The sequence below is a fragment of the Poecilia latipinna genome, unplaced genomic scaffold (assembly GCF_001443285.1).
Source record: "Poecilia latipinna isolate Pla-1442-1.1 unplaced genomic scaffold, P_latipinna-1.0 Scaffold276, whole genome shotgun sequence".
Lineage (NCBI taxonomy): Eukaryota > Metazoa > Chordata > Actinopteri > Cyprinodontiformes > Poeciliidae > Poecilia > Poecilia latipinna.
Genome location: NW_015112892.1, coordinates 230,092 through 248,379, shown reverse-complemented (window position 1 = coordinate 248,379; position 18,288 = coordinate 230,092). Strand labels below are relative to the sequence as shown.

The 18,288-nt window shown below is 40.0% G+C and overlaps 1 protein-coding gene across 5 annotated transcripts in view; it reads left to right on the top strand.

Annotated features, from left to right (window-relative positions):
• Window positions 1-1,596: 1,596 nt before the first annotated feature.
• sytl2b (synaptotagmin-like 2b) overlaps window positions 1,597-18,288 on the top strand; it is a 23,443-nt gene continuing 6,751 nt past the window's right edge. Inside the window, exons 1-15 of one of the 5 annotated variants that reach the window (XM_015033670.1) lie at window positions 1,597-2,193; window positions 4,030-4,177; window positions 6,242-6,405; window positions 6,535-6,646; window positions 8,181-8,229; window positions 8,346-8,448; window positions 8,535-8,946; window positions 9,022-9,224; window positions 11,114-13,516; window positions 14,739-14,852; window positions 14,934-14,984; window positions 15,056-15,150; window positions 15,238-15,351; window positions 17,648-17,811; window positions 18,074-18,176. In XM_015033670.1, coding sequence (XP_014889156.1) covers window positions 4,077-4,177; window positions 6,242-6,405; window positions 6,535-6,646; window positions 8,181-8,229; window positions 8,346-8,448; window positions 8,535-8,946; window positions 9,022-9,224; window positions 11,114-13,516; window positions 14,739-14,852; window positions 14,934-14,984; window positions 15,056-15,150; window positions 15,238-15,351; window positions 17,648-17,811; window positions 18,074-18,176 — 4,188 coding nt within the window. In that variant the 5' untranslated portion in view covers window positions 1,597-2,193; window positions 4,030-4,076. Of the gene's footprint in view, window positions 2,292-4,029; window positions 4,178-6,241; window positions 6,406-6,534; window positions 6,647-8,180; window positions 8,230-8,345; window positions 8,449-8,534; window positions 8,947-9,021; window positions 9,225-11,113; window positions 13,517-14,738; window positions 14,853-14,933; window positions 14,985-15,055; window positions 15,151-15,237; window positions 15,352-17,647; window positions 17,812-18,073; window positions 18,177-18,288 lie in introns of all 5 variants that reach the window. The other 4 variants (XM_015033669.1, XM_015033671.1, XM_015033672.1 and 1 more) reach the window with 4 other exon arrangements.

The following is an 18,288-nucleotide window of genomic DNA, read 5'->3' as shown; positions in this document are numbered from 1 at the left end:
AGTTTCTCAGAGAGATGGGGTGGGGTCAGTATGGGGGGGGTGGGTTAGCAGGTAGGCAGGCCGGCTGATTAGATTGTCGTCACAGTGATTTAAAAAGATAAATAAAAAAAGGGTTTGGTGTAAATTAGCTGTACAAAAGAGTGAGAGCGGAGCGGGGTCGTAGAGCAGAGCAGCACTGTTGATCGGTGCCACGTTGTACATAAACACTCGACTGTTCTTTGAGCGCACAAAGTGAAAGATGTATGAAATATGAAAGCAATTCAATCAAATTTGACTCTACCTAAGTTTGATTCAGGATATTCTCTGCGTTTGTCTCCGCAGATATTTTCTTTATGTAATTAGATCGTGTAGCAGACAATGTCTTTTTTTTTTTTTTTTCTTTTTCAAATAAAGAGCAGCTTCCACAAACGTTGGTGTGTGATTCTCTCGTTCTTAATGTTGGGTAGATCAGGGCGTTGACTTCTGACCCTGTTTGGGGAAACCCCCAGACAATATATGTGAGGAAACATCAATTTTCAGAATGTTTTTATGTTCACTATTCAATCATTATTGGAGCCATTTAGCATTAATGCAGCCTCATACCTTCTGATTTTAGTTGACTGACTTTTTTGGTGGAAAACTTTCAGATAACATATTATGACTTTACCAGAAAATGCATTTTTTCATTACATGTATTTTAACTACTTCTGGTGAATTAGGATTTGTCACTGTGCACATGTACAAGATGTTTAAAGAATTTGTACACAATGTGTGTCACTTTCTGAAATGGGTGACGCAATACATTAATATTCAAATTTTGTTGATGTACCTGCATCGAACAAGTGCTTAGTCAGCTTCCAGTCTGCAAGTGCCCTTTTTTTCAAGGCCACGTGCAAAAAGTTGCAAGTGCCCTTGCAACTTTTTTCCATTTTGTCTCATAACCACTAACTCTAATGTATTATCCTAGGATTTGTGAAAAACAACACAAACATTTTTCAGTAAGCTGAAGCTGATTTTCCTGTTTACATCCAGTTTACCCCCTTTCTCATGTTTTTATTGAAAGATTGTATCCTCACTATTTTGTAATGTGATTAAATGCTAAAAATTATCTTTTAAGATTGAATATCTTTTCTGAAAAAATTGAAAGAATATTAACATTGTTCTAGTAATCTAATGTGTCTTTTTTTTTTTTACAGAGCTTCATTTCTCTGGTTTGAGTAAAACAAGCAGATCATTTAAAATTACTGGCATATTCCATTGATTCTTACAGGAGTGGCACAAAAATGTACATATAAAAACAAATTAAGTGCCAAAACTACAACCTACAACTATTTTTTTAATCGTATAATTAAATTGAAATTGGAAATAAACAATCTGAACTCTCCTTGTAGTTTAAATAACTCCTTACATTTGTTTAAATTACCTGCACAGACAGTTGTAGTGGTAGTCTTCCTAAATAAGGCTTACTTACATTTGATGGTGCAAATTTTTATTTTATTTTATTTTATTTTTTTGCAGTTCACAACTACTTAAATTTTTAATATATTGCATATTTACATTTTTAGTTTAGAAGGGGCTCATTAATGTCATGACTTAATGATTTATTTCTTGAATTGTGGTACTTTTGGATGTCCATACAACTGTTTATATGCTGTATGATTCCCCCTGCTTTCATACACAGACCACACCGAAAGTGTGAGATAGATTCATCCATTATTGTGTGTTGAAGGTCAGAGAATCACCTCGCAGTCGCAGTGGGGGGTTTATTCCTCCGAACCGTAGCGCAGATGGTGAAACAGCTTCGTGTTGCGCAGCTTTAATTGCTGTTTGACCTCAGCCCGTCCTGTTCATTCCGCCTGTCTGGAAGACGCTCACACCCTTTTGTCAAACAGTAGCCGCATCTCCACCGGCGACACCTGCTGGATAATGCCTGTCATTGCAGCCCAGGCCGGTCTCGGTCTAACACGCCCATCCGAGACTTGTTTCTTCAGTCCGTTTCGAAAGGAGACACGGCAGTCGACATTAATCATCCAGACCTACATTAAGCCGCTGGATGATGCTGTGGTGTAGACGGATACGGCGGTGATATAATACAATGGCTGCTCCTCATCATTGCTCGTCTTTGTCAGATCCTCCCCATCCCTACGCTGAGCGTCCGCCCCCTCTCCTCCGTTCCCGTCGAGCGCATCCAGCAGTATCAGCAGACCTGCGGAGGTGAAGTTAAAAACTTTTATCCATTTATCATTCTTATGCTTTTTTTTTTTACCCCCCTTCTGAATACGAGGTTCTGAGTCGCAAAGTTATCCTTAAAGGTAGGTGAAAACTATCCATCTGTTTTCGATCGTACAGAGAGGTTTCATCGTTGTGTGTTTCAGTAAATTATTGACTCTTTGTCTTAAATTACTAAAGTTTTTCAAAAAATATTCTAATAATTTGGACGAAGAAATGAGGCAGGATGCAACAAAAAAGTTGTCTTACCTGTTGCGTCAACTACCTACTTCTTAAGCAAACTGCCCCAGCTCCAGTTTAACCTCTGGGTTGTCCAGAACAAGACAAAGACCCGGAATATTTAAACAAGAAGCAGTTTACACATCCAGAAAATACAGTGGGGGAAAATAATCGATTAGCTAAACTGATTTCCAAATTTAGGGTGGGTTCCCCTCTTGGCTGGTTCTGTTGTGGTTCTGGTTCAACTTGCCATTATGATCTCAAGTTGTACCTATAGACATAAGTTTGTTGTAGTTCAGCATTGTTCCAAACTATGGATGAATAATTTTTTTTTTTTTAATCTCAAGTACATTTTTAATTGTATTACGTTATTATTCTATGATTTTTTTTTTCTTTTTAAATTGTTCTGATCCCATTATAGAGACAGTTGTCTCTTATTAAACATGAGTTGACCGTTCATCAAAACACCAAGGGACTTCGTGCTGTATGGCATTTACTGACTGTCATAAAGCCACATTCCTCAGAGCAAAAGTGGATTACAGAAAATTGTTTTGAATCATAGATTATCCATGTGGGTACCTTTTGTCCAGACGAAGCATTACAATTAATGCGTGGTTGGTGCAAAACATCTCACATTATGCAACAATGTTTCACACCCAAAAAGTTGAGTATGAAGTGACAAGGTATGGCATACGAGTACAATGACTAGATACAACAAAAATAAACCCCTTTTCTAAACTCCTGTCTTTTCTGTGTGCGCAAATCGAGGCAGTTTTTACTTGGCCTTACAAAAATGGTTCAAGATTCTCTGGTTTCTCTTGTATAATGAGGATTTCTCAACGCTTAATATTGTCTTTGAATTCTTCTCATTTAATGGTGAGGAAGCGATACAGTTCAAGATGAAGACAATCAGGATGAACTACAGTTATTAAACAGCTAAAACACCTTCAGTCTTAAAGGTTTTGCCAACAGATTCAACTCCAGGAAAAGGAGAACTGAGCTGAAGAAGAATGCTCAAAAACGTCTGTTCAAAAAGTTATTTTCATATTATTGTTCTTCCTTTAGAGGTGTTTACTAGTATTCTGTCCCTAACGTTTAATGCTAATCAGCTTGATTATTGTGCCCGTTATGATTTAATACACCCAAACAAGTGTGAAGCAGAATTAGCTGCAGTTTTTTTTTCTTTTTAAAAAACCTTTGAGAAACCTTTATGTGGAAAAAAATATATATTTTTTTTATGCCTTGACTAAAAACAAATAAATAAATGACAACTGGCCACTCAAATCGCTAATGGGGCACTAATTTCAATTCCACTTCGGCCCCCATATAACCTTTGGCCGGCTCTGCTCGTTTCTAAATTAAATATAGATGCTGAATACCAACATCTATTAATCATAATCAGAAGCTCGTTGTTGGCGACAGTTCCCCAAAATAACCTTTAATGGCTTAATTTTCAGTAGTCCTTCACATGGACTGTGCACCATGTGAGAAAGCAACCTTTCTGTCCTCTGTTTTCATTTTTTCAGTGTATTGTTGCTGCGGTATCTTGCTGTGAACAAATACATCCTTCTCAGTAGGTAAACGGTGGTATTTGTTCAACAGAGCCAGCGCGCGTTGGGCGTTCTCACACCTGTCCGCCGAGGGAAACCATGATCGACCTGAGCCACCTGACGGAGGAGGAGCAGGAGGTGATTCTGACGGTCCTGAAGAGGGACGAGGAGCTGAAGAGGGCCGAGGAGGAGAGAATCAGGTGGAGAAAGATTCACACAGTCTGCTTTTCCCTGAAAGACTCCTTGCCGTTATTTTCTTACACAAACCTGAGTGTTCTAGTAGACTTGAAATGAAAGCTAATATGAGTTTAAGTTAATGTCTTTTCATACCATCCCACCAACACCAAACCTCATGAAGGAGACAGTCTTTGCTTGGTGCGTAACACAATAACGGCCTGTCTGGGGCCGGACACTGAGGGACCTAAATGCGATCAGAGCAATTAGATTACAGCTAGGTTGCAGAAATTTTCCGTGACAGCCTTCAAAACGAGCGTTAAGCTCAAATCGCCTTCTTCTGCAAACAGTTGAGGCTTTTGTCTCCCGACCTTCAGGAGAATTTGAGGATCTGTCTCTGAAATTCCAATTCAGCTGTAAATGTACAAACAAATAAATACACCTGATTTGGAAATGTGTTTAATTTTTTTGCTGTAAAACAAAGAGCTCTTCATTGGGCGTTTTAATAGAGCTGACTTCATTACCTGAATGATGGCTGTGTCTCGTCCGGTCTGATGTGAAAAGGATTAAGCCAGCAGCCTGTAATAATGCGCTACCTCCGCCTCACATGACGGCCGTGGTTTCCCCCGGCCAGCAGAAAGATGAGCCGGAGTGGTGAAATTTGTTTTGATCCCTCTCTAACTTTATTTTAACTCGACTGAGATGTTTTCCAATTTGCTGTCTTGAGAGTGATCATGTGAAGCAGTTATGTAACGCTGTTGATGGAAACGGTAATGGAAGTGAAGTGATGGATTCATCCTGTTGCACAAAGAACCAAAGATCAGAGAACAAAACCAAGACAGAAAACTTTTTTTTCCCTCACTAAAGACATCCTTGAATCTCCCACGGCAACCATTCACAGTGCCTAAGTGCTTGCTCTCACAAAGCCCTGCCTTTTTCAGCTAAGCTCCTCCTTGGAGCCGTGGTTTTCAGCTGGACATCCCTCCATTGTGCCTGCCCCATCAGCTCCTACAGACTAGCGGCAGCAGCAATTAGGAAACACCCGGTGATCAAACTGTGCATCTGTGGAGCTCCTCATACGAACTATTACTCAGTCCAACACTCCTTAGAGAGGCTACTCAAGGCATAACTAGAAGCACTGTTGTGACGATGTGTTGAGGGCAGAGTGTTGGAAAGAATAGGAGCATCTTAAAGAGATAGAGACCCAATTTTAAGGTGTCAAATTACGAAATCAATTTTTTGAAGTCATCTTTGATAAATGCTGTCTTTTTGTAAGAACTAATGGCAACTTGATTATGCCGTAAAATGCTGCTTTGTGCATGGAAAATGTATAATCCTTTAGGGAGAAAAAAAGTTATTCTAACCCAACTTGACTAGGTAAAAAAAAAAGTAAATACCCTCTCTGTCAAATAATAAATTAACTGTGATTAATTACAAATAGAACCTGTCTGACATGTACTGATCAAATAAAATTCAAGATAAAAATCAGTTTGGGTCTTTCCTCCAGAGGAAAAGTCAAAAGGCTAAATGTCTAATGTCATATTAAACCCTTTAGATTAAAAACTGAATTTTAGTTAAGTTTATGTGTATGAAGGCAGGCAGGGAAAAACTTTTGGCAATATGGTGTACAGCATGAACCTGAAATCATAGTGACTTTACATTGCAGTGATGCAACGGCAGCGTTGTCTTTTTCTTGTCAGTGACTGATAATGTGTCCCACCAGAACCTTCTGCTTAATTTCCTTATATTTCGCAATATATATTTGATAAGCACACCATGCTGAAATCTTTGAATACATTCCTATCTTTCCCATAGCTAGCAATAGTTGTCATGTAAGCTGTCTGCTGATGGGCTAGGCTAAGTTAGCCTGGTTAGCTTGTTTACTCTCTGTTTTCATGACTTGTTGATAATTTGACTTGTAACATATTCAAATGCGGTTCCAGTCGTCTTTCAGCGTAAACGAATATCGTCTAACTCCTTTTTGTTTGCTGACGTTAGCTCATATTTTTTCCATCTTTAAAAGTGACTTGAAGTTGCAATACAGAAAAAAAATCCTCTGGTCAATTTAGATTTTTTCTTTTTCATGACAGGAAACTGGAGAAGGTTCTGGACAGCGGGTCTCAGTCAGATGTGAAGCTGAAGTACCTGTCGGGGGAATGGTTCTACGCGGCCAAGTCCCAAAGACACAGCGACAAAATCCACGGATCAGAAATCATCCTGGCGTCCATGAAGCAAGGGAAGCCGGCTAGTTTAGGTCTGCTTGATTTTTAAACCTGGAAAAGTTCCAACTGTGCGAAAAATACAGCATTTTAAACTTTGAGGTCTTGGTGACAGAATAGGAGAGCATATATTAAAACATACGCTCTCCTTTCCCCCCCGACAGACGGGTCCGTTCGAGTGGAGAGAAGCAAAACGCCCAGCAGCCGTAGCTCGGACGCAGCGCCTCCTCCAAAACCTGCGAGGTGTTTCGAATCATCACAACCACCGGAGATGAAGTACACAATCAGTTTGATTGTTTCTGCTTTTTTCCAATGAGCTCCATTGATTTTGTGACAAATCTTAAATTCAGCTTGAGATTCAGATACTTCTCCCTCACATGTGAGAGACATTCCTTTGCTTGGCCCTTAAAGACGCCGGCGTCCTGCCAGCATGCAGACAGTCTTGTGACTCGGCTTATGTAAACATAGGTGGTGCTGCCTGGAAACAGCCGGTTTTCTAACCCACTTGGAAGTGTGCATCGTAAAATTAACAGAACAACAGCTTGGCAACATTTAAACTTTTTATATGGACTAAGATTCTCTAAAATAAGCTTGCTGCACTGCTGGGACTTTTCAAAAGTAATAACAGAAAGGCATATTTATAACCATGGTCACAGCTTAGACTGTCAGCAAGAGAAAAAGTCAATATTTGATTTGGCTAAGCTTTTTAAACTTTTTTCCAAGGCTGTAAAAACACCAAGTCCTTGTCAGGTATTTACACTGTGACAAAGGCTACAGTTACTGTGTACTTTTTAAATTTGTTACCTCATCACATGAGCTTTAAGTGCAGTCATATTAATTAGATTACTCTAATTTTCTTCCATCCCCCATTTGCCCTGTGTTCAGAGTTACAGTATTTCATATTATATTTAATTTGATTCATGTGTTTTACACATGCGGTGAATTTCAAAGTTTTCTTCCCCCTATAACATCTTTATGTTGTTGTCATGTTAGAACTACAAACTTCAATATGTTTTAGATTACATTTCATTTTGCGAGTCCTTTAGGAGGTATTGTAGTTGTTTATGAGGCGGTAAAACAAATCTAGTCGTGAAAACACTGCAGGTATTTTATATTTGAGAGAACAACCGACTACCTGATCATGATAATATTTGTAATCCCGATCAATGTAGTTAGATTTTAGGAACATATGTAAATAAAGATCCATAAGTTTAAACAGAAATCTTGATCGAATAAATGAAATGACCACAAATTTAAGCGAGGTTACTTTTGAGCATTTATTACCAAAAAAAATAAGAAAAAAGGCCCCCCGTTACTGTAGTAACTGCATTAGCACGACCCAAGGATGCATATTAATGAGCAACTTTTACCTGTCAGCTGACCCACAGGTGCATTGAAACTCTTTTACAGAAAGAAAAAGTCAATCTCACCTCATCTTTCATTTTATAGTTTCCTTTAGACCGCCATCATAAACATGACATGCAGTTTGGGTTTAGATGCCAAAGCATAAATCCAAGTAATAGGAAGTTTCTCAGAGAATGGAAATTATCTCAGATCTCACAGAAGTTATCACAGAAGTACAAATTTGTACCTGAAATTTGTACTTCAGGTACAAATTTGCAACACCTCCAACTTGATGTAAAAGTGTCACAAAAAGTTCCAGAATTTTTTTTTAAGAATCCTGAAATCCTGAAAGTGATTTGGAAACTCTTACGTCATGCGTTAATGTCAGCTTATTGCTGATGATGTTTTACGTTTCATCCTGCGAAAGTTTTTTAAGAATATCTGCTATTTATCTTTTGCCCTGCAGTGATGCTGAGAAGGAAAATCGATTCTCATCAGTTCGTTCCCCCAAAATGGTAGGCATTGTTTTTAGAGCTAACAGGTTAGCTTCCTGTTGTACATTTGTAGTTTTTTTCTGTGGCACAGCAGCTGCTGCAATCTAAGTCGTTCGTCCTTTTCATTCCCCTGCCAGCCGAGAAATAACCCCTTTAATCGAGCTTCCCTCATTGTTTTCGAACCTCCTGAAAACAACCATAACACGGCTCCCCGTCTGGACCAGGAGACGCAGGAGTCAGGTGGGAAGCTGAGATTTGGAGCAAACAGGTTTGTGATAAAAGTCAAAACCGTAACTATCTTTTTTTATAATTTTTTTTCCACCCAGAGGCAATCTCCCGGCTGAAGAATGCCCCTGCGGGGGAGTCCAGTCAGACCTCGGGGGGCTCCGTCACATCAGAAAGCTCCTCCACAGGCTTCAGGCCCGTACCAAAGAAGAGGACGTTCCTGCCTCGACGCGGCAGCCAGCAGGGGTTAAAAGCTGCGGTGAGGCCCGCGGCCATTGTTCCTGCCCCGCGTCGAAGCCACCAGCTGGGATCCAGCGGGAGCTCTAACCAGTCTGGCCTGAAGATTACAGATGAAACGCCTCAGCAAAGCGTTTATGTCCCGGTGACGGGTTCTGCGCCGACGTCCAAAACGGCAGATAAAAGTTCCCTGCAGCCACTCAGTGCTGTATCTCAGGTTTCCTCCCATTCAAGTCTGGAGACAGACAAGAATGCAGCATCAATAACAAGAGAGCGGTGAGTAAAAACCTTTACTTGATATGCTCGTCCAAAGCCGTCTGCGTTTCCAGCTGAAGCTCTGCCATATTTCAGACCAGCTGCTCACTCTTGGGCTGATGTGAGCGCTGACAGAGAAACAACACAGCAGTGGGTCGAAGCCCGAGACGATCAAAGAGAGCGCGCGACCTTGAACATTTTCAACCTGCCGAGTAATAAAGTTCAGGACAGAGACACAAGCAGCAGCGTGGGAACAGCAGGGCGGCAGGAGGAGATGAGTTTACCTCCAAACACACTGGGTGAGCCCTCTTTCAACTATGAGTTCATCTTTTGTTTGAGTATCTCTCCTATAATCATCACCTCCCTAAAATAATAACCCAAGTCAAGGTTTTGCCAAAGCTGATTTTGGCACACAAAAAAATGAATTAAAAAATCACTTTTGACAAAAAGTGCTTTAAGTTATTTCACTTACAGTTATAGGAATAGTTAGCCTACCAAAATTACTCCAAGAAAAAAATGTAGTTCTTCTAAAACATGCCACATTTTCCCCACTGAATGAACATAATCAAGCTAAGGTTGGATCATTTATTTTATGGCTTCTTATCTTTACCTGGTCATTAAGAGATAAATAATGGGGTCAAAAATGTCCTTTTTTCTTTCATTTTAGCACCATTTTGATTTAAGTCATGCACATCCATGGCTTCATGCTTTTCTTGCTGCACATTTTAAAACAAAACCTGTAAGTCAGGAGGTGTCAGCAGGTTAAATTTTATGGCGATCTGGTATTAAAGGCAAATCAGCCTCCTGTTATCCTTGGATGACATTCATTATTCTGATATCAATGGCATTTATGGGTAAACTATTACCCAATAAATGGATTTGTTATCGTCAGATAAGTCTGTATTCCAAACTTATCCTAGTTATTATTTCATTTTGAAGAAATTGATGCCATGTGCTCTGGATCAAACATGAAAAGGACTAATCAGATCATAAAGACCTTAGAGATGATAGCAGCATTAGAGTTGGAAAGATGCAGAAAATGTTCTGGAGCAACATATGCTGCCTTCACAGCATATTTTGCATGCATTTTTCAACAGGACAATGCAAACCCCCCACTGAGCACACATGGCAAAGAGATGGCTGCAGAGGGAGAGGAAAGCGCACTGGCAAGCCTCCAGTCCTGACATGATTCATATGAAAATGATGACCTAGTATCGTTACACAGCTTAAATGTTAAAAGGAAGACGTTTTTTACAGATTTGGACATATTATGGAGTAGTGAAAGCTTTAAAGCTTCAATTTAAAAAATAAAAACAAGAAATAAATGCTTATTACTAATTTAAATGAACTCCATGAAAAAAATGAACGAGTAAAAATTGTACAATTTATATATTGCAGTGCTTCCCAAAAGTACTCAAGCCCACTGGACTTTTTCAAATGACAGGCTAGGCAAGGAGAGCAATAATCAGAGAAAAAAAACAAAGAGTTCATAGAAACTTTGAAGGAGCTGCAGGGATTCAGAGGTCAGGTTGGAGAATCTGTTAAAAAGATGATTAGTTGTGCACTCCGCTGGAGTCGGGGTTGCTTTTCTTCAGCAGGGACAGGAAAATGTGTTTTTTGGAGTTGATGGAAAGATGGAGCAACACAACAGAGCAAAACTACAAGAAAGTATGTTAGAGTTTGCAAAAGACTTGAGACTAGGGCAGAAGTTCACCTTCCAGCAGGACAATAAACCCAAAGACACATCCAGGTAACCAATGTATTTATTAGGGTTATATGTGAGAATGACCTAGTCAAAAGTTCAGACCTAAATATATAAAAACTAAATCTCGAAGACACTACAGTTGATGGCAACATATTGTCCTTAATCAATTTGGACTGAGCTGGTGTTAGTTTGCAAAGACGAATAGTGAAACATTTAATTCTCCAGATGTCTAAAACTGCTTACATACTCCATAAGATTTACAAAGCTAGTCCTACAAACTATCACTTAATTTGTGTTAGCCTGCGACTTAATCAAAATGTGTTATTGTAAATTAATGTAGAAATGTTTATAGGGTGTAAATTTTTTTCTTTCCAAATGGGCTGGTATATTGCGCTTCTGACTCTGACCACTGTAATAAATTAAAGGAAACCACATACCAGTGAGATATGTATTTATCTTCTTTGCTTCCTTCTCCACTTCCAGATCCCACCCCTCCTATGTCATATGATCTCCACTTCATTGACAAATCCAATCAGCAAGCTCAGAACCCTAATCAGGTGACCACTTTCAAACTGTCCTCTCAAACAACGAGCCCCGCCGGCGAAGAGGACGACTCTATCGCGAAGGTGCTGGACTGGTTCAACCGCAGCACGGACAGCAGCGACTGGCTGAACTCAGAAGACACTCCAAAGGCCTGCAAGGGCTTTGACAAGCACGCGTCTGTCAGCAAATCAAGGGAGGAAGAGTCATTCGACAGAGGGACAAGTGAAAGAAAGCTAGATAGATCTGAGACGAATAGGAGCCACTTACAAAAGATCAACAATGAGCTCAACAGAAAGGGAAGCAAGGAGACGCTCGACACTCAATATCTGCATTCACAGGACGTTGGGGATAGTTGCGATGAAAGCCAGTCGTTGAAAATTTCTCATTTGAAATCATTCTGGGAGAAAAGCAACGCGGGCCCAAAGGTACTTATCAGCAAATCCGTGACACCGGCTGACAGAGTAAACTCAACTCAGGGTTTTGCAGCCAAAGAAACTGATGTACACTTTGTTCCTGGAAAATACGGTGGAAAGGGGTTCTATGATAAGTACACCCCAGATCAAAGTGTTGAAAGCGAGCAGCAGCCACTCAACAACCAAAAAATGCAAATGGTGAACTCTATTCAGTCAGAAGCAGACGAAAAGTACAATAATGACTCTACCCATTTGAAGTTAATATCCAATCTACAAACCGCCAACAGGAGAGTGTTGGATGAAGAAGCTTTACTTGCAAACAGACCAAACCCATCAGAGAGGACAATCATAGATCAAGAGTTTGAGAGCGATTCTGTGGCCACACCAAATCTACAACCAGACGGCATTTCAGGATCTAAAGAATTTTTCTTGCAAGACCTTCTTTCCAAGCAAGCTCCTGCATCTCAGCTTGATCCAGACCTCTCAAGCAAGGTCGGCTTAGAGTCTGAAAGTTTCAGTTTGTCCAGAAATGGCTTGTACATGGATGAGAATGAAGAGCAACTCACCACGAAAGCCAAAATTCACAGAGATTCGGTTGAAGATGTGAGAAGGAGAGACAGCGAGGATAAAAACTTGCACTCAGGCTCCTCTCCCAAAAGAAAAGACGATTCAGCCACCAAGGACAGGGCCGGTGGTTCATACTCAAACAAGCAACCATCGCAACACCAAGAAAGCACAGCGGAGAGGATAAAGCAGCTGAAGTCCTTCTGGGAGCAGGAGCTTAACAAACCAGTGTTCTACAACGGCAAACCTAAAGGTCCTGGAGAGGGCAAAGTGACCCGTGGTGCGAATCAAACAAAACTGACTAAGAGATTCACGAAGTCCGAGTTTGACTTGAGATCAATCGGAAACGATTCGGGAAGCGACGAGGAAGGCGGTAACAAGAACCCCCAGAATTTTACGGTTCTACCATTGAATCAGAGGTTAGACAAGATGAATCCAAGTCTTGGAACGAGTCGTGCCCAGTTTAACTTTCTGCGAGAGTTCTGGGACGAGGCTACTGCTGACTCTAAGGCGTCTTTAACCTTTGACAAACCCAAAAGCCCCAAAAGGAAAGAGCCCCTCCGTTCCCAGCTTTCATCCCAGGATTTAAAGTCCGTCGATGCGGAGATTCATCATGTAAGCTCTGCCCTTGAGAAAACGAGAGGAGCCGCCATGAAGTCGTTTCCTTCTCCCCAGAGCCGGTCAAAGTCTCCACATGATAAACAGGTTGGATCTGGATCAAAGCTACAGAGTGATAACAAAAGTAACTTTCCCAGTTACACACAAGCTGAGACAGGGCAGCAAAAACAGTTCAAAAGAAGCACAAAGGACTTCAGTCGAGAAGAGAAGTCCACAAAGCCACAAAGCGGCATAACCAAAGACATTCGATCTCCGAAAAGCAGAAAGGACAGCTTCTGCATCTCCAGCAGCCGTGGAAGTTCTCTGCGCCGCGCCACGAGCATGTTCGCTCTGAGCGTAGATGAGGAAAAAGACCCAACCCAACTGAGAGTGGACCTAAGTCCTCTCCGGTCTCAGAGCAGGAAACACAGGCAGCTCGAGCCAGAGTTTGTGATTCCACGAGCGCGGGCTTTCGTCCCCACAGACTACCGCCACTACCTGGGGATGACGGACAAGACCAGCGTCCACACCACACTCGCACCAGCGTTGAGCGAAGAGGCCGCAGAGGTCAAGTCCAGGTACGATCTTGATCTGAGTGGACCAGTCAGGGCGAGCACACCGGTGAGCTCAGAGGAGCGTCATGGCAGGAAGACGACCAAGACGAGCCAGCGGCCTGTTTGGGCGAACTACAGCAGCTCAGACACAGGCCCAGAGTCGTCTGTCAGCAGTACGTCAGAAACATGGTCCAACATCAGGAGCAGTTCAAATCGTAAGATCTAACTTTATGTTTTCTTAGTAACAGTCACCCTTGATAGCATTACCCTTTCTTTCACCTTGATTGGTGGGGTGTTAAATATCAAGGATAGGCTCAATATGTAGTAAATTTACTTATTTCCTAGAAAGGCTTTCTGGCTGCAAGACAACATCAAAGATCCAGTGGCAAAAAACCTGCTACTACTTTAAAAAGGCCAACTTTCAGGAGTAACCACGACACAATCAACACAACAATGATTAGATCTGCTGCTAAAATGCTCAGTGAAGACAGTCTGTTTAGCAAAGCAGCCACTAGGTAATTAAACTCTTTTAATTATGATTTGGAAAAAAAAAATAGAGATTTACTTTCTTCTGCTATTTTAAAAATGCTGGTAAGGTCATTTAAATGTCTATTTTGGCAAAAATAAAATACTATATACTACACTTAAAATACGCCAAAACAATGACATTTAAAGATAAAAATTGCAAAATAAATAAAAATAACATGTATTTTTAAAACTGCCACATCCTAACAGAAGAAAAGTTGCTAAAAGACAATGAGAGGAAGTGAAGGATAAACCTTAATCACTGTTAGATTGATATAAATTACATTAGTTTTGTATTTTGTTTGGCTTTGGAGCTAAACATAAACAAGCTCCAAAGCAAAAGATTATTTTATAAGTGCATTTAAATATTCTTTAAAAAAAAACTTATGAAGCCTTGAAAGAACTGAGTGATAATTAGAAGAAAAAATCCTATTAGGTAGCTATCAATTAACATAATTAAATAGAAATTAATAACCTATAAAACAAAAATGAAAGCCAAATTTAACAAGAAGCTTTCTATTTTTTATATACTGCAAACATAAACATCAGAATTTTCACACATGTGGATTTTAATTGTGTTATACAATAGTTTAATGTGAACTATTAAAAAAAACAATCTTCCATAAAAAAAATGACTATGTGGTATAACTTTTGTTTATAAGTTAAACCTTTTCATGGGAACACAACTAGATCCAGGCTGAACTTTGATAATACAACATTGTGCTGGGACATTATTTAAGGAATTCTCACTTTTTACATGATTTCAATATAGCATTTTGTTATATTTATGTTTATGTATTTTCCTAAAGTCTGCCTTATTGGTCTATTGTGAGCAACAAGCTGCCAAATCAAATCTCATTTCCGAAAATGTAACGTCTTGTCCTTCTTGTATCGTTTTCTTCTGCTATGCAGGAGGAATCGACGAAGACAATCAAAATCCGGTGAGAAAGGCACTGCGGCGAGCGGAGGCACGACCCAAAAATCTGGCTAAAAGCATGGAAGACATCACCGCATCCGCAGCACCACGTCAGCACGCCCTCTACAACTTTTGTATGTTTTACATCTGTAACGACAATTGATATAGTTTGTTTTTCACTGTTTTCGAAGGGCAAGAAAGAAGGGCTGACCCGGCTGCTGACCTCAGGCGCAGCAGTGAAGGTAAAAACACTCAAACATTTGATATGCGAATCGCAAATTTACTAAAGATTCTCTGAAATACTGCTCCACAGTTTCTACCATCTCCACTCCGTCCTCCTCTTCTTTTTCGGATCCGGACCACTTAAAGAAGATGAGCAAATCTGTTCCGTCGTTCTTACAGAATGAGGTAAAGCTTTCCCCGTCTGAAGAACGAACCCCGCACTGCGTACAGCCGCACAAAGCTTTCCTCCCCTGCGGTCTGTCTGTGTTTCAGGAGCGCGCCATTGACGTTGACTTCTGCGAAGGCAGTAACCCTCTAGAAAGACTAACAGCGGGCAGCTCAGCGACTATCCTGAGCAGCTCCTCTGGCATGACGTCTGTGTCTTCTGTACGTTCGCACACTGCTGCTTCTGCATGAGCATCCTACCTGTGTAAACGCTGCCTTAGTTGGTTTTGTGTCTAAAACATCACTTCCACTGTCTCATAGATGTTTGAAGTGTGACGCTGTGTCCCTGTTGCAGGTCACCCATGTTCAATGTTTTATATTTTGCTAAAGTGTCTGCTGTTCAAACCAGAGTACTAAAAGGACTTAATGTGTTAATATGACATAATGCGGATTAATCACATTACGTATTTTGACCTAACAGCCTCTCTAACAGTTCAAATAACTAACTGCACTGCAAAAACACTAAATCTTACTGAGTATTTTTGGTCCAGTTTCTAGTGCAAATAACTTAGCTTAGTCTTATTTCAAGTGTACTAACTTACAAGTGACTTTTCAGCAAGTTATAGGAGCTTATTTTAAGTCAGTAATTCCTTTATATTGATTTATATTGATCCAATAGAACTACTAGTTGTATTGGCAGATTATTTCACTTATAACATGAGAAAATGTCTTGCTATAAATGAAATAATCTGCCAATGCAACTGTCTGTGTCTGTGGATATAAATGTAAAATTAAAAAAATATTGTAGCAAATATATCGCTTTCTCAAAAATACATAAGCAAATAAGTTAAAATTATTCTCAACCAGCCATTGTACAATCGGGAATCAACGCAGTGACTGTACATAATACATACCGGTTTCATGGCTCCGTCCTTATATCCGTCCTCCATCCGCCATGTTGTTGATCTCTACTGCTTTCCACACTCTGCCTTGCTGTACTGTGTTATAACAAAATAAATAAAATAACCGGAAGATCAGTTTTCCTTACAAATATGCGAGTGTTCACTATTGACTAAATGTGAAATCATAACTTACTGAACTTCTCTTCGTCCTGGTGGACTCCGTAAGAGCGCCTCGGCACCGTGGTCTGAGGCCTGGCTGTTAAGGCTTGGCCATTTTTCTGGTCTGAAAAAAATAAGAGAAGATGCGAGTATTTTTAAGAGTTCAGAACATCACATGTAATAAAATATACAATACGAAATCTCACCCTACACTTGTTTTGACATTATGAAAACGACAGACCGCTTTCTGTAAGAAACAAATCAACTCGCTATTCACGTGCTCGCTATTCATAAAAGCTTTCTTATCATGAGTTAGAGTCTTGTTGGACCGCCGCGGTGTCATCTGTTGTTTTCCGTCGGTACATTGCTTAATATTGTCCTACTGACAGATTTTGTCATCTTAGCTGTTGATCTGTGCAGTTCCTCCGGCATTACCGTGGATCTCTTTAATGATTAGGAGGTTCTTTTTGCCCAGCCTGACAGATTAGATTTCCTTTTTTTTTTAGTTTTGAAGTTGTGTGATTTTCAGATGATGGATTGATCAGAGCTCAATGAGATGTTCAGTGCTTGTGTTGTTGTATAGCCTATCCGCTTTAAACTTCATAGCTTCATCATTGGTCCGTCTGCTGCATTTCTTGGTCTTTTATGACTCTGTTTGTTTGCTAATAATAGGCTAACGGCTCTCTGAGGCCTTCCCAGAACACCTGGATTTATAACGAAGTGAAATTACAAACAGATGGACATTATTTACTGATTAAGTGACTTGTTTTAGCAGTTGGTTGCATATGATCTCCTGTGAGTTAGAAGAATAGAAGTGGAGGTCACACTTTTCAGGATTTGGTTTGCAAAATAAATAAAGGTTGGGAAAAAATGTAGCTTTCTGTCTAGTTCATGGTTTTATTTCATAAAATTTATTAAAGCTTGCAAAGAAATTGTAGCACAGGGAGTCCTGTTTTTGTTTAGACAGGTTTATTCTTTTTTTCAACAACAGGGAACATATCTAGAACCTATATTCATACTTTCTTTAATGTATTTTGCTCTAAAACATAAACAAATTAATGAAAGTATGTTTATCAACAAACAAACGTGATGAGTAAAGAAATATTATGGATAATTTATTTTAATAGGGTAATTTGTGGTGAAGTGACACAAAAAATTGCTAATATTCCTAAATGAACAAATGTTTTGTTTGAAAATTCAATAAAGCATGATCTTCTCTTAATGCTCCAACAAGTAATTACGAGCTAAAAAAAAAAAAAAAAAAAAAAACTGGGGCGGGACTTCAAACTGCCTTGATGAGCTACAGCAGCGTATGATTAAGACGCTAAAGCTAGCTTAGCCACCGATAGGCACGCTTCTCACGTGCCAGAACATTTGCTGACTCAGTTCAGGTCAGATTCTTGTAAAGGTTTGCCTAACTTGATTTTTATTTTTTCTTTGTTCCTGTCTGCTCTCAGCTGAGTGGGAGTGTGATGACCATGTACAGCGGGGATTTGGTTGAGGTTCAAGGAACCATCCAGTTCTCCATCAACTACGTCCAAAGGCTGCGGGAGTTTCACATCTTTGTGGCGGAGTGCCGCGACCTGGCCGCAGTCGACCCAAAGAGGAACCGCTCCGACCCGTCAGTTCTAAACGTATTCCTTCAAACCGAGTGTTATTGTTGACCGTAATATATATGCAGCATATTAGCCATTTAGCAGTAATGGTCAAACTAAACAAAAGTGAAATCTTGATGTTGCTTGCTGATGGTTGGTGACATTTAGAAACGAAGTTCATAACTATCTTGTCATAATTTTCTTGACGTCTTTCAATAGAAGTCGCGTTCTGCTCCAGCTAATTATAATTAATATCATTATGTTGCTTGATTATTTTTTTTTTTAAAGGTACGTCAAAAGTTACCTGGTTCCTGACAAAGCCAACCTGGGAAAGAGAAAAACATCTGTAAAGAAAAAGACACTGAATCCGACTTTCAACGAGATCCTCCGGGTACGAAGTGGTGGACCCATAGAGGGTTGTTTTTTTTTTTTTTTTTTTTTTTTTCCACCCCCAAAAAACCGGCCCCCCGCCCAAAAAAACGGTCTCCCCTCTCCGAACAAAT